General features: G+C 38.0%; 1 protein-coding gene across 1 annotated transcript in view; it reads left to right on the top strand.

The window, feature by feature from the left end:
• itfg1 (integrin alpha FG-GAP repeat containing 1) overlaps nt 1–16,077 on the top strand; it is a 194,730-nt gene that overhangs the window by 62,814 nt on the left and 115,839 nt on the right. Inside the window, exon 10 of the mRNA XM_065289315.2 lies at nt 10,045–10,217. Within this exon, the coding sequence (XP_065145387.1) occupies nt 10,045–10,217 (173 nt within the window). The remainder of the gene's footprint in view (nt 1–10,044; nt 10,218–16,077) is intronic.

Genomic DNA, 16,077 nt, shown 5'->3' with positions numbered 1-16,077 from the left:
TCTGTAAAGTTGTGCCAATGTTACATTACTGTGTTGACCTGATTGCTTAGATTTTTGGTCATTGGAACACTTGTCCATTGATAACCTACATTTTTCATTATTTTTCACTAAACTTGAATTTTTAATTGTTGTTTTTCAATATATTCGTCAAATCTTTTTATTTTTGACAGTCTGTCAACACTGTTTATCACATGGTGGCATGCAGTTGCATTATGGACTGTTGTTAACTTGTTATAAAAGTAGTATTAGAGCAATCTTGGAACACAGAAACACAGACACGTTGAAAAATATTTAGTTCACTTCAATCATGTCTCTATAGCGCTCTTCAGTTTTTTGCATCATATCAAAGCAGCAAAGTGATTACAGACAAATGAAAAAGAAGGTATATGAAATAGGTAATATGTTGTAATAAAAGTACATTAGTAGTATCAGTAATCAGACTAGCTATTAAACAAACTCTGTACATATCAACTTTTTTCATAAGATGTACTGCATTTATTAGCAGTACTGTAAAAAAAGATATGTAAGATTGTAAACGGGAGTGTTCTTTTGTAGTGCTATAAGCAAATACGCATATCAAGTTTTTATTAGGTGTATATAAGTAATAGTTGTTGTAAACATAATTGTCTGTTGGACAATTTTTGGGACATTGTTTTACATAGTGCTACAAAGAACGTACACATATCAAATTGTTTATGTAAAGCAAATTTAAGTTATGTACAACAAATTTTGCAACAGGCAGTTTTGCAAAAGGCAGTTTTGCTCAAACGTTTCGGCGTGAGCCTATACACCCCCAAACCCCGCACACCCCACCCCTGTGTATGGAGCATCCCTTCATGACCCCCCCTCCAAAGAAAACTTGATATAAAACAATTTCAAACTTAGACTTTGAATAAAAAAAAACATTAAATGACACAATGTAGTGATGTTGGTTAGTAGCCTTTTTTAGGTTTAATTACAGAGAATTTATGAAAAATAAATGCAAATTATAACATTTCATAAAACTGGGGGCCCCTTGGCACCATCTTGCACTCCCCATTTTGAAAGCCACTGCTATTAAGATGTAAGTCAGACCATTACAGTATATTAAGTGACATTTCTAACAAAATAAGTGCTTCTTACTTACAGGGTTCCCACGGGTCCTTGAAATCTTTGAAAGTTTGTGAATCTGGGAGAAAAAGTTCAAGGCCCTGGGAGGTTTTTGAAAATATACATACATAGATACAGGTCATCGAAAGTGCTTGAATCTATTTTATGCAAGAAATTTTCTGGAAAAAAATCCATATTATTTCCTGTGTTGTGTGGGATAATATCATAAAAATTCTAGACTTTTTAAGCACACATGCTTAACTGTTCGCTTTAAATGCTTTTATCTTCTGTATGCGAATGTTGATTCATACCAAAATGCTTTTTTGCATAGTTGTGTTTGACACATGAAAATGTCTAGAGTTACGTATGTAACTGTTGTTACCTGAGAAGGGAACGAGACGCTGTATCTACCTTTCCATACTTCCTATGTCCCTGTAACACCGTCTTTGGCAATATTTCAGATAGCGATATACTTCCCTGGCTCCTGCATCACCCCGTCTGTGGCGTTAAGCCGCACCATTGGTTGAATTTGATATACACATTCAGACACCCTTACCCCTAGAGCTGCCCCCAAAGTGTCACCGCAGTGATGCAGCGCAAGTTCTTTCGAAAGGTAACTGTAACAATGTATCTTAAAAGGTAACAATGTAACCTTACTCTCACTCGAAATGTGTCCCCCCACATTTAGTACTTGAATTTAAGGGTATTGGACCTGGAAGGTCATTGAAAGGTCCTTGAATTTGAAGTTAACTAAGGTGTGGGAACCCTGTACTTCACACTACACACCTAATCTGCTTTGTTCTATTCTCAAGACTTTTTAATTTTTTATGTAAACACAGCTTGTAATAATATGTAACCTTCACACCACCAACGCCTCTGTTCAGCCCGTCTCCTGTTCCCGCTACGACGTTTTATTACCAATTGTGCGACACTCCTTTAGGAAGGCTAATGAAGAGGCCGTCTGTTATTAGATTCTACTGCTCATGTGCAGTGGAATGGCATGTGTTCCCTATAATGCGATGAGCAATATCGATTTTTTCTATTTTTCCGGCACATCATAAAGCTGGTAGTTCATTAGACATCGCACTTTCGTATCATCTATCAGTGGGACTATTGATGTAATGGCATCTCGTCTGGTGTCTTCCCGCCGGCGAGCTACGATTTTAATTTCTTGGCCTAATGAAGCATCGCATCTGGGCTGTGGGAGTGGAGGAGAGCGAAACTCGGCTAACACAAGGACTTTATGCGCTTTAGTAAACAAAGCCACAGGGACAGAATCTTGGCAATGCGAACGTGATGATGTCTCCCCGACTGATATGAGGAAGGGAAGAAAATGGGCCATTTGTATTCTGTGCACAGCATCTCCTCTATCTAAGATGTCCCATTACTTTTGCTAAGGAAAGGCCATCATGGCTTTCTCCATTAAAGAGATCATTCTCTCCCTCTCTCTCTCTCTCTCTGTCACTTTGGCAACAGCGATAGCGACTCCCTGACATTTCAGCTGTTTGGTTTAATGCAAGAGACCTGGTGTTTGCCTGGGCTTGCATTGTATTGTACACAAATGAGACACTTCAAATGCTGTAACAGGTTCATAACATGACAGACTGTCATGTGTATCATGAACAATCAGAAAAAAAACTTTTATTGCCAAAGTAATGGCTGCTGCTGAGATATCCCATCATCCTTAGCGTCAAGACAATCACGGTGTTCTGCAAGCATTTATCAAGGTCTCCCACTGCCGTATTCAGTACACTTTTTGCTAATAAACATCCTAAAGCAAGAAGCCAAATGAGAAATTAGTGAGTTTGCTATGGTAGTTGGTTAATTACAGAGTATCTCATTATGCAGGATGACACTGATTAGCTTCCATCTCTTTTCTGTTTGATTGGACTTAGGTGTGTGTCTGTGTGTGTTTCTGTTTGTCTGTTTTTATGCGTGTCTGCGTGTATGCATTCCAGTTCAGGTTGATTGGGTTAATCAGTAAAGCAGTGGATAGCTGGATGGGAGGCTAATTCTAGCTGAGAGTTGTTCTCTCTCTCTCTCCTCTCAGCAATAAGCCCCACCCCCTGCACCTAAACCACAAATTACCCATTCCCCTCTTTCCTCTCATCTCCAATCTTCCTCATCTTTTCTCTCATCAGTCACTCATCACACACACATGCACACGCTGCTGGCAGCAGTTTTGTCTTAGAAGTATTTTGTATGAGTCATACCGCATGTTCACCTGGTCTGCCTCGATGAACTGTCAGGTAGACTTCCCTGTGAGCAGGATGATAAATGTGTGGAGGCTCGACTGAGAGGGACCAAAAGGGCCGACTAAGAGCCCATCCACACTAAGATGCGTTTAGCTGTATACATAAAAATTTTGTACCGTATCGGCGTTTCCTCCAGACGGATCCACCGTTTTGGGAGCCCGATACCTCTATTTATTTTAACCTTGAAGAACCCAAGAACCCTTTTCCCTTTTCTTCTTCAGCAATTAACAGCTGCCAAATTTGACTCTGTGGGTTCTCCAAGATTAAACCGGGTCCCAGAGTGGATACATCAGAACACGACATCCTTACGGTTTCATGTCTACAGCCAATCTGAATATTTTGCGTTACGAAGATGTCATCAACCCCACGTCCCAACCCTAGTCAGGCCCTGTCCAAAATGGCACAATCCAGACTTGTGGACTTCCTCAGAGTCCACACTTTAATTACACCATGCAGTGCAGACTTTACGGACACTTGATGCGAGTCCATGGGGGTGCACTGGAGTTCCTCAAGCGTCATGCCGGAAATAGCAAGAGAAGTTGCCCATCAGTTTGAACTCCTCCTATCCATCATCTGATTGCTCTTTCGGAAGGACTTCTGGGTTAGTAAAGTGCATTGAGCCTGCAGTAGTGTGGGCTTCGCCAAAGGCCGCATCAGGGATGCAAAGGTGGCGCTGATGAGCACACTTTGGAGCATAAAAATGACAGATAGGACACCATACAGACTCGTAGACTAAGTGAGCACGCACAATTTAAATCCACATGAAGTGCGCTATTTGGGACAGTGCCTCAGGCACCGCTACAGCAACAACCCTAGCAATGGTGGACTACATGCCTGTGTTCATGCCACAGAAGGTAGTGAGCCTATTAGCGTTACTAAATCAAAATCAGCAACACATTTTTATGTACAACAACAAGGTTTATGCACATGTTCCAAGTCTTCCATGTTTTTAGTGTATCTCTGTGGCAGAATTACAGCACCACATACTGGTCTGGCATGTAAACTACAACATTTTGAATCAGTTTCAGTGGCCACTGGCCCTTATTTATCAAGCGAGCATATGACATAAAACTGGACATCAATATAGATGTGAGTGGTAGCTACGTTCAAATATGTGTGTGCGTGCGTGTGTGTGTGGAGAGAGAGAGAGAGAGAGAGAGAGAGAGAGAAAGAGAGAAAGAGAGTTTAACAGTCCATCTGAAAAGAAAAATAAACATACTATTTTTATGAATTGTCATTATTTACTAATTCTATCTACGTGCAAACCTGCAACAAAATTCACAAATATAAAATTATATTTATTTATATTTTTTGAATATTTAATCATAAAAATTACCTTACACAGCTCAAATATATACAGTAGTCTAAAAACACTATTATCTAAAAATGTTACTATAGATAGTATGTGATGAACTCTAGGGGCGAGGCTTCATTAATATGGGCGTAATATTCAAATTACGATTGTTTTCAGCCATCTCATTTATCAAAACCCGTTCAAAGTTTAATGAATCAAGTGAAAAGGCCAAGCAATCCCTGATCTGTCATGTACCTTTTCCACTGTTTGAACATTTTTTTACCATGGTAGCTCCGGTCGACAAGTGGTATCAGAGAGTCCAGTAAAGCAAATGTGCAAGTGAATATCAGATATATGGTGGCTGAAAGGAATACTTTACTGAAAATGTAAATTCTATCATCATTAATTCACACTTCGTCACTTCGTCAAAGCCATTCTATCAAGTACCCTTTTCCTGAATAAAACACAAAAGATGTTAGGCAGAACCTTAGGGGCTGACCTCCTGAGTCCCTATTCACTTTTATTGTAAGAATAAAAGGCTGCGTCAACTTTAAAAGGTTTCCTTTTGTGTGACTCTGTAAAACTAAAAGTCATATGGCTTTAATAAGGCAAGTAAAGGAAGACTTTTCATTTTTAAGTTAACTAACGCTGTAAAGTAGAATCAATCGTCTGTACTTGAATTTTTGTTTCTGATGAATTGTTTATTTGCCGGCCTCCTACAGTTGTTTATTTGGCTTATTCCTGTGTGACATCTACTTATTCTGTCTTACCATCACTCTGCATTCTGTGTTGCGTCACCCGCTCTCTCCGTGGCCCTACCTGCATCCTTCATTCTTCCATCACCATTAAAATCAGGAATCAAGGGAATCTGTTGCCTGGTAGGGGCTGACACATGTAGCGTAATGATGTGTATTAGGCTCTTTATGAAATTGTGCAGGGCGACCCTGCCAGGCTGGTCTGCAGCCAATAGTCTTCATTGGCCATCAGCTAATGCAGCCAACACCTATTCTCCACAGCAGCTGGTTCAGGTTATTTTTAAACCTTGAAAGCATGTTTTCAATTTAGATCAAGCCCACTCATATTCAGGCTTACTGTCTACAAGCCAAGTTTGGCACTGTCTTTCATCGGAAATTAGGGCATTTCTTACCATAATTCTCATCAACAATTCTCTGCCTTCATCTTGCTTTTGTCTTCCATGTTTTTTTATATACTTTCTCTTCCTTTATGTTTGCCTCAACTCTTTTTGGCATAATAGTCTAGCAGGATGAATTTGTATGTAAGTCGACATGAAACGGAAAAAGCGTTTTTAATTTTGTAATATTGTGACGCATATCCGAGTGAAGCAGCTTCTGAAATGAGAAAAAATGGCATGGGACTTCGATTCATCTATCGAGAACTGATTAGATCGCTGAAAGTTGCTTAGGATTTTGCTAACAAAATGGAGACCGATCTGAATGCCAGTTTGCAGTCAGTCATGGAGGATTACAGAAACAAGCCTGCATCCCAATTCGCCTACTTGTACAATACTATGCCCTAAAAGTATGTACTATGTGTTTTTGTTATGGAAAAGTATTGACATGCATTGAAGGAGATTAGACATACTAAATCTAATTTTGACTGATATTTGTCATGTGAATTGGGATGCAGAGCAAGTCTCCGATAGCCCTGCCCTGACAGGAAGTGAAGAGACGTCGTTTTGAGAAGGGGAGCAGGTTAATATTTTTGATTAAAGATTATGAGGGCATGTGAATAAAAAAATAAAAACTTAAACAGAAAAATCATTTATAAAAATCAACTAGTGGTGGTCAAAAATAATCCTGATTAATCGCATACAAAATATGTATGTGTATGAGTGTATGTATTTAAAGGGGACAGATAATGAAAAACCATTTTTACCTTGTCTTTGTTGAATAATGGTAGTCTACCCAAATTCACAAACATACAAAAAGTGCTAAACATCTCAGTCTCAAACTCCTCTTTTTGAAATGTCAGCCAGAAAACGGCCCAATCTGAAAAACTGATGCTTATGACATCACAGGCATCTCACTGCCCCTCCACTTTAAAATAATTGGCTACATTTTTTGAGTGGCAGCAAAGTCAGCCAATCAGTAATGAGATTGCAAGTTAAGCCAGTAGGGGGAGCCAAATAGGTGCAAAACCACTTGTTTAAAATCCCCCACCCTAATAGAGCTATCTGAGAGAGGTTTTTAGGAAGCTTCTAAGGCATTACAGACCCAAACAAAAAAAAATGTGTCTACATGTCACATCACAGAACAAGAATAAATACCCCGTTCAATTATTCTATGTCACCTTTAAGAAACATTTACGTGTGTGTATATGTATATTCATTCATATTTTTATGTATTCTTCCTATACATATACATTTAAAAAATTTATTTATAAAATAAAAAATCTGAAATGTATATGTGTGTGCGTGTGTGTTTAAACTTACATTTTTAAACAGAAACCATACGGTAACTTAAAAATGTAAAGGGACATTCACATTATAAGCGACTAGCAGTAGCAGAGCGACGCAACCAAATTTTTTTCAATAGACGCTCGGCGGCATCCAGCAACAGTGACCGTTGACGGTTGGATCGCACGACAAAGTTGAGAAATTGAGAATTTAACTTTATGCAAATTATGAGCGTCATTCGGAAGTGACTACCAATGAGAACGAAGCAGGGGAGTTCACGTCATCTGTCTCTCGTCAGTTACTGGAGTGGACTTTACTCATTTGTTTATGACAACTAGATATAAAAATGCTCTTTTTTTAAAGAGACGAGCTACACACAGCAACAAAGTCGCTTATAATGTAAATGTACCTTAAAGCGGTGATGAGCGATCAGTATGACTACGTGTGTGTGTGTGTGTGTGTGTGTGTGTGTGTGTGTGTGTGTGTGTGTGTGTGTGTGTGTGTGTGCGTGCCTGGCAATTATCACGTTGCGGGGACCAATTGTCCCCACAAAGATAGGAATACCAGTATTTTTGTGACCTTGTGGGGACATTTTGATGTCCCCATTAGGAAACAAGCTTATAAATCAAACAATATGATGTTTCTTGAAAATGTGAAGTAGGAGAGAGTTTTCTGTGATGGTTGGAGTTAGGGAATGGGTTAGGTAAGGGGAATAGAATATACAGTTTGTATGGTATAAAATGCATTACGTCTATGGAATGTCCCCACAGAACGTGGAAACCAGAATGTGTGTGTGCGTGTGTGTGTGTGTGTGTTTGCCACAATGTCAGCCCACAGCCTTGTGATTTCCATCTACCCACCCAAATAAATCAGTAAGACTTAGCATTAACCGGCAGTCAGCACTGATACAAATCAATTTACACATGCAGACCTATAGTGATGGAAACTGATTGTAGATGCCCACAAGGCAATGACTGTTTGCATAATCATTACTGTGTTAAATGAAAAGAGTCTTGAAGTTGAGGCCATTCAATGTGAGTGCATTATTGAGTGATGGTTTTGTTTTTATATGTGTAGCTTTAGTTCTTAATAGAGAAATTGGAGAAAAGGATTTACTCAGAACGGCACAGAATTCATGCTTATCTGGAACTAACAACAGTCCATTTTATTATGTTATAAATTAAGTGTGGCAACATATTCTCTCACACACGCACAGGCTCTGTCATAAGGATCATTTGTTTTATTTGAATGCTACTAAGCTACTTTGTCATAATGGTCCCACTTTTAAAAGGTTTTGCAAAGCCCGTAAGCTGTCATAACATCTCGTAACCTGTTTTAAACACCCCATCAGTCAAAACTGCTTACTTAGGACCTGCGGTAGGGGTTGAGGTCTGGCTCAGCACTCCAATGGGAGTAAGCACTGTGGGAGCTCGAGACCTAAAATACTTGTACATATTTATTAAAGAGAGAGAGAGTGCTGAATCAGTAAACTAGAGATTGGTTATCATTCATTTAAATTTTTTCATTTGACAGATGCTTTTATCCAAAGTGAATTACAAGGTATACATTTTATCAGTATGTTTGTTCACTGGGTTCAAACCTATTTTTTTTACTGCTAACGCAATGCTTAACCACTGAGCTATGTAGGTCACCATTAGAATATCAGGCAGAATTCAATACTTTTCAGCTGGACTTGCAAGTGATGTAAGATAAACAAATAAAAATTACCATTAACATAATATCCGTAATACTGTGTAATTCATAAATTGCTGTGTGGGAGTTGTCTCGCAAGACTGTAACTCTATGAATCACATTATACACGTATCAGAACTTGTCTTTAGGGTTGGATAAACCTCTTGTTTTTTCTCATAAAAACTAAACATTGTTATGGCTGACTGTCTGGAGGTATGTTATTGTTGTGTCTGTATTCAAGAGTAGTTGTCTTTGGTTGTTTAAATATTGTTAGTTGTATGTCTTTTGTTGTTTTGTTATTTTGTCTTGAAGAGTTTGAACTGCATGTGAACTGCACTTTTGCTTATAATGAGGCAGAGTTTTATTTCGGCAGAATTGTTGTTAGATCTTGCCTGATCATGTATTACCTGTAGTTTTAAACCATTTCAAAGAATACACACACAGTTCAGCCTTTCTCTTCATCATGTTCAGCATTTTTGAATCTGGTTCTCTACTAGAGTCTGGGTAAAATTTTCTTTCTCTCACTTGCATTCTCTTTTTACTATTCTCTCACACTTCCCTAGATATCTCTAGCCATCTTCTTCCCTCCATCTATCTACTCCCCTGTGCATCTATCCTCATGGATACAAACATGCATAGATGCACCTGGCTCTCTGTTGTATATTCATAAATGAGTTGAGCCTGTGGCATCTGCATTTGTGCCTTCACACAAATGACCGAACCCAAAACGAGATGATGCTTCACATAATGTTGTTTTCTGCCTGGTGCTTCTTCAATTTGTGACTTTTTTGTTGAGCTAATCTTCACAGAGCTCTCACTATGTTTTGCACACTAAATAGTTTTTCATGCTTTGTTATATGAATACAGTAGCTGCTTTGTGGGTGCCTTTAGTTTCCAGCTACATTAAATGTTTTTCTCTTAGTGTGTAGGTGTATATTGATTTTAGAAAGTGAAGTGGTCATTGAAATTATTGTGTGATTATGAACATTTTACTTTATTCGACAGGGATGTTAAATGCTTTATTCTAATTGGTTTAGAAATGTTTCACAGGTATGCATTTGTTTTTTATAAATGCACAACTGAGATATCACATGTCTTAAAATAACCACTAGAGCAATGTCTATGGTAACCATGGTATTAGCTGAATGGTATAAACGGCATTACCACCTTGGGTGTGCATTATTTTCGAATAATTCAATGGCTTGTCGTTAATTATTCCTTACTCAATTCATTGTTTCGCTCAGTGATGCATATTTTACCCTGGCGGAGATCTCTTCTAAAACTATGTTTTTTCTCAGTGGTTCCTGGTGCTGACGGACTTCCAGAGGAAGGAATCTATGTGGGGTTTTGTTCCCCCTCCAGTCAGTCCCAATGTGGAAGAACTGTACAGTCCCATCACCTTACACTTGGGAGACTACAACCTAGATGGCTTTCCTGATGCCCTGGTCATCCTCCGTAACACGAGTGCCAGGTAAGTCAGTCCAGTTTTCATTAAATATTTGCCCAAAAAAATTGAGGAAAAAACTAATGGGAAATGACGTTTCCTTTGACCAATGTTATGAGACTAAAAAGTATTTTTATGTGAAAAAGCTGTTTCCATTGCAGTTTTGTGATTACAGTATATTCCTTTTTTTATTGCCTAAAACACCTCACCCGAGCTTAAAACTTTTTGAGAAATTGACGTGTTTCCATTGGGGGCATTTTCAATTTGCTATTTCAATTTGCGCAGTTTGAAGGGTAATGGAACCGTGACTGGTGGTCATTGAAGATACAAAAATCTCTACTCTTCTAAAGTTTTGTTGTTAAGCATGTTTATTTATGTAGTTATGTGTTACATTTTTTTATTTTGAATAGAAGCTATGTTAACATGTTTCACAATGTAGAAAGCTATGAGAGAAGGTATATAAATCAAGGGTTTAACATGGAGAACAAAAAGGATGTCTCAGTTTAACATCACAACATTTTGATGCATGCAGTTACCCAGACCCTGTGATTTATAACAACAGATCTCACTCAAAACGGTCAAATGTTTTTCCAACAGCTTGTTGCCTTTTTCTTAGCAACATGATAACAGTGTCAGAAACACAAATCACAGACAGTGACAACCTTGTCAAATAAGCATGAATACAAAAATGTATTTTTCCAAGTTATTCTTTTGATCAGGAGAGAGTAAACTGTGCTTGTACGTGTGGGCAGTAGATATGCAGAGACGGACAGCTTCTGTGTACTTCACTGAAAAGACACAAAAAATTTCAAGATTCATTTTAATAATGTCTAATAAGTGATAAAATTCTTATGCCATACTAGCCAAAGGTATTATAAGTTCACTTTTAAAACTCAGAAAATTTACTTTTCTGGTTGGTCTAGCTACAGTGTGCTTACACATTGGAAAGTCCAACAAATGAGCCTTGTCAACAACAAATGGAAAGACTGGTTCTTTTCTTTTGTTTTGTATTTTTTGTTTTGAAAAACAGTATATTATTGTGCATTTATTGTTTGCTAAATTGCCCACTATTTTCAGTATGCCCCACCTCCTGACCAGACGCTTGTTTCGGCTGCACTCATTGTTAACCTGTTACAGTGAGGTGACGGATATTAAAAATAAATTAGATAGCATTGTCAACGGAACTGGTTAAACAGAGTCGTGACCTCATCTTGAGTCACAGAGGTGTGATAGTATGAAAACATTGGGATAATAATCTTTAAACAAATTAACATTTTTTGCTCAACATTAGTTTAATTATAAGGAACATTGGATGTTGGAGCATTAAGTATTTTAAGGGTTGGTAAACCATCTGATTTTAAAGATTTGGTTGTGTTTATGAGGTCACTGTGTTTAGAACCACATTATATTAACCAAACTGCGCCCGAGTGGGTTTGACCCCCAAAGCCTGCTTCATTTGACTAGTGTGATTGCGGTTTGGTTAATTAAGCACTGGCTGGCTTTCAGATGTGGGCTCGGACTTGGTTCGCTTGGCTCAGGTGGGTAACGCGCAGTGTGATAGCAAATCGCACCAGAGAATGGTTCAAAAGGAGAGATGTCAATTGTGTGACTTTTCACCTTCATCTACCTTTATGCATGCAGCAGGGTTATCTGAATGTCTGAGCTGCACACGCGAAAGATCATCTAAGCAATATGATAGGCATGTGAGAGGGCTGTGTGTCATCGTGCACCAAATGACTCAGAATAAAAAACACAGACTTAACAATACGATGTGTTCCAGTGTTAAGAAAGCGCTTTACTTCCTGTTTTCTTCAAAAATTTGCATCCTAATTATGAGGGCGTGCTTGGTCTCGGATCAGTCAAAGTACAGTGTGAGTGCCTGTTTCTGGGAGAGTACAGTAGTAAGGGGGGGGCAATCACGCTTGGGCACAGTTTGGTTGGGTTACTTATAATATAAGCGCGCCCTTAATCAAAGAATAATTTACACTAAACACAAATGCACACACTTGAAGTTTACTGGTGAGATTAAAAAGAAGTTTGCAGGTGTTTTTTAGGCGTATGTCAGATAAGTATGAATTAACATTTAGATAGCTAGCAAGTGGAGCCAAGCAATGTTGCTCTTTGTTTAGATCCTTGCAACAACATAAAAACCGGCCCCACCCCGTTTGTTGCGTGTTCCCAGGTGCAGTGTTTGTGTAAATTTTGGGGTCACTAACCTGGGAATAACATTGCTGTTGTCCATCCATTCATTGTAGTTTTTATAAAGCGATTTCCGTAATAGAAAATATCTTATTGCAGAGAACTTTGAGCGTTGTAGCTTCCCAGATGTTGTTTGTGATCAAACAGCAACACTGCACAATAACACTTAGGGCCAGATTTACTAAACAGTGCAAATTAGCCTGAGAGCGCAATTTCAAAAAAGCGCAGATGGGAGTGGAAATATTAAAGGGTTATTTACTAAAAAGGCGCAAAATAAATAACACAGGCGCAACAGCTGATTTTTATAATGAACAATGCAATCTACTAAGAACAGCGCAAACTAGTTCAGGGTTGCAAATATGAGGTGCGGGTGATCTGCGCTGAGTTCAGCACCATGGACATCACAGTGGAAAGTTTTGGGGTGTGAAATCCCAGCTAACGAAGCCATGGTACACTGAAAAACAGAAAGATGGTTGGTATTGTGTGACTTCTCCTAGTTATTCTTCTTTTATTTACTTCAGCAAAAAATAACATGGCTTGGCAAACAATGTTTTTCAATAATATGTTCCCCTGGCATTCCAAATAAACTGTTACATGTTAAAAAAAACATTGTATCACGCACTCTGTGATGTTATGCCTCTTCTTTTAGCTAATTTCAAGTGCAAAATTATTTAAGACATGCTTTTTCCTGTGTAAAATAATGACGCAAATATCACTAATATCACATGCGCAAACGTTAATTAATCGCATTGCGTGAATCATTTAAATAATCTCTTCCATAAATGATGCGTCCTTAGTAAATCCTGACAGGCGTTATTTAACAACAAGCTGTTAGTTAATCTGGCTCTAAGTTTAAAAAGTCATAATCAAGAACCCCATTAAGTATTTTGTATGATCTGTCAAATAACAAATACTCGTAAATCAATATTTGCTAAATAATACATAAAAACATTTTAAAACATTAAAACAGATTTTTGCTTTTTTTGTAATTAATTCTGGCAATGGGTGTTCTTCAAGTCATACAAAATTTTCTTGCATCCTATCTTTGTTTTAAGAAAGAATCCTTCTGTATGTGAGTGCTTCCTTATCATTATTATTCTATGCTGACTGCTTTTGGTAAGTGTGGTTTGGCAAGACCTGCTTGCTTTTGTGAGTCCATTAACTGTGAATCTATTAATACAGAATTTACTTACAGGTCAGGGGGCATGATTAATTGCATGAGGTTTTTAATAAGTTTTTGTAATTAATGACACTACATTTACAGCCCTAATAAGTACAATTTTACCCTTACAAATTTACTTAAATAAAAATACCCACCCTTAAACCTACTTAAAAAGAGTATGCTTTATTAATTTTCTACATTTTTCACATAAATCTGGAACATTACCCACCTCATTACAGCAGTGACTTCGTCTCATTTATAGCTTTAAAATTCTTGCTTTTTACAAGCAAGGACTGAAATTCAACCTTGATTATTTTGCCTTTTATCCAAATAGGACCTTTCTGATACCATCACAGTAGCTGCTTTTCAAAGCCTTGCCACACTCCTTCCTTTAAAAGAATTCTCCTTTAAAGAATTTGAAGTTTCAGTAGGAGAATTTCTTGTGTGGTCTTAAAATAGAAATAAGACGAGCAACTTTCTGTATTTTGTTGCATTTTATTTCTTTCCCTTAACTTTACTTATAATATTCATCAAGGTTTCACAAAAATGCTTTGTTTGATTTCTGTTTTTTACCTTCTGTGTGACCCTTAGGTCTGAAACGCTCTAAAAAAACTAAACATGCTCGATTACATGTGTGTTCTCGAAATGCAATTCAAGTACATTGCATTCTCATAATCCTTTGTCATATGTGCATGTGTTCATGATTGTGACCCACTTGTATGCAGCTTTCTGGGTGGACTGGGAAGATAATGTTGTTTTGTGAACATTAGATTACATCATGCTCTAAAATCCTGTTTTTCATTACACATCCTCTATAAACAGCTTGAAATAGCATGTTTACATCATACTTAAGACGTTTATGATGACGATGTTTGTAGAATACAAGGCCAGTAAATTGGATAGATCTGAGACAGAGATTCTCAAAGTAAATTGTCATCAACAAATGAAAGTAAGAGCAGATAGCTGTGACGACACAAAGCTTGTCGCCTGTCTTCGATCTCACCTGACCTGAGTAAGGACAAGCAGGCCAGAGAGAACAGCACGAAGGGCATAGCTGGATTAACAGCTCTCTGATTGAGATAAGATACTTTGTTGATGGCTTAAATGTGACTCAGAGATGCATTTAAAAAACAAAAATCTTGCTGAAGGGCACGATGTTTGTGTACTGACATATAGAATGTCATGTAGCTGAAGAGTTTATCCCTATGCATATAGAATCTAGATCTGTATAGTCTTAAATCAGATGAGGCTTAACCCGTTCACTTGTTGGGTCAGTGTCGTAAGGCTTTACTGCAGCGATAGGCTCTTCTAATCATCCTACAGCCAGTCTCATCATCAGTAACCAGGCAACATGTGGGTAGATACCCTGAAATGCACCAGGGTTTGATCAAAATCGGCCTATTGTCATTACTGTCACCTCGAATGGCTCTGATGCCTAGCACGGTGATTTGATTCTCAACAGCCAGGAGCTGGGTGTTAAAACCTTCTTTCATCACAGATGGCCACTTCCTTATCTCACACCAATCTGTGCTTGGATCACTCCTATGACTCCCATTGGCTCAAAGCTGAACTCTCTCATTAAAGAAACCAACCACAGCATAATTTTCTGTATCTTCAGTCTGTTCAAACAGTCTGTGAATGAGCAAACATTCTGCTGTAATATTGTTAAGGATTCATTTATTGTTTTTTTCATCATTCTTTGAATCCTATGTGGTTTATTCCAACCTTTTGCTCCTTAAAGGTGATAAGTAATCTCATACTGTGAATATTGCGCATTATAATGATGCAGAGGCCCCAAAAGATAATTCAGACACTTTTGGACTTGTGAATCACACTTAAAGTCCCACTGAGAGAAAAATCTAGTTTTTATTGTTGTGTATATGTCTATGTGGTGTTTTTCATATGTTTTAAGACGAGCCATGGGCAAATTGATCCATTGCTGAGCATGTTCTCTATAAAATTAAAATCTCACTCCCGAGATTTAAAATTACCTTGGTTTTCATCGTCACAAACATGTTACCAATCATATCAACACACTTGAACACGTGGATTAGTAGTTCCAGTCATAGAGTAGATATTATGTCTAGGATGCATCATAGACCTGGCGCTGAAATGATCACAGCATTGCTGATTTAGGTATTTTTATGTGCTGCTTACACTTATGGCGGCACTTACAGGGTGAGTGCTGTAACCTGTTAACTTCAGCGCTTAAAGATTGCTGCAAACGTGCAGTTCACGTATGCATTATGTGAAACCAAACTTAGCAGTTATCTGTCTGAAACTATAAAACTGAAAATGCCAAATGTGGCATCTATTTACATATATATCTATGGTCGGAGGTTGTGTGAAAGAGAGGAGGCGGGGACTAATTAACACATTCATATATATGGTCTCAGCTGTGCGACTGAGTAGAGACGGGGACTAATTTGCATATTCATAGATTTGCGTATAGTAAATGATGCAAGATTGTAGCATTACATTAAAGCTGTTTTAAAGCATGATAAAAAAATTAATGTGACAGGTTCA

This window comes from Paramisgurnus dabryanus, chromosome 2, assembly GCF_030506205.2.
Source record: "Paramisgurnus dabryanus chromosome 2, PD_genome_1.1, whole genome shotgun sequence".
NCBI lineage: Eukaryota > Metazoa > Chordata > Actinopteri > Cypriniformes > Cobitidae > Paramisgurnus > Paramisgurnus dabryanus.
Note: the sequence above shows the minus strand (reverse complement) of the source record. Positions and strands in the feature narration are given on the sequence as shown.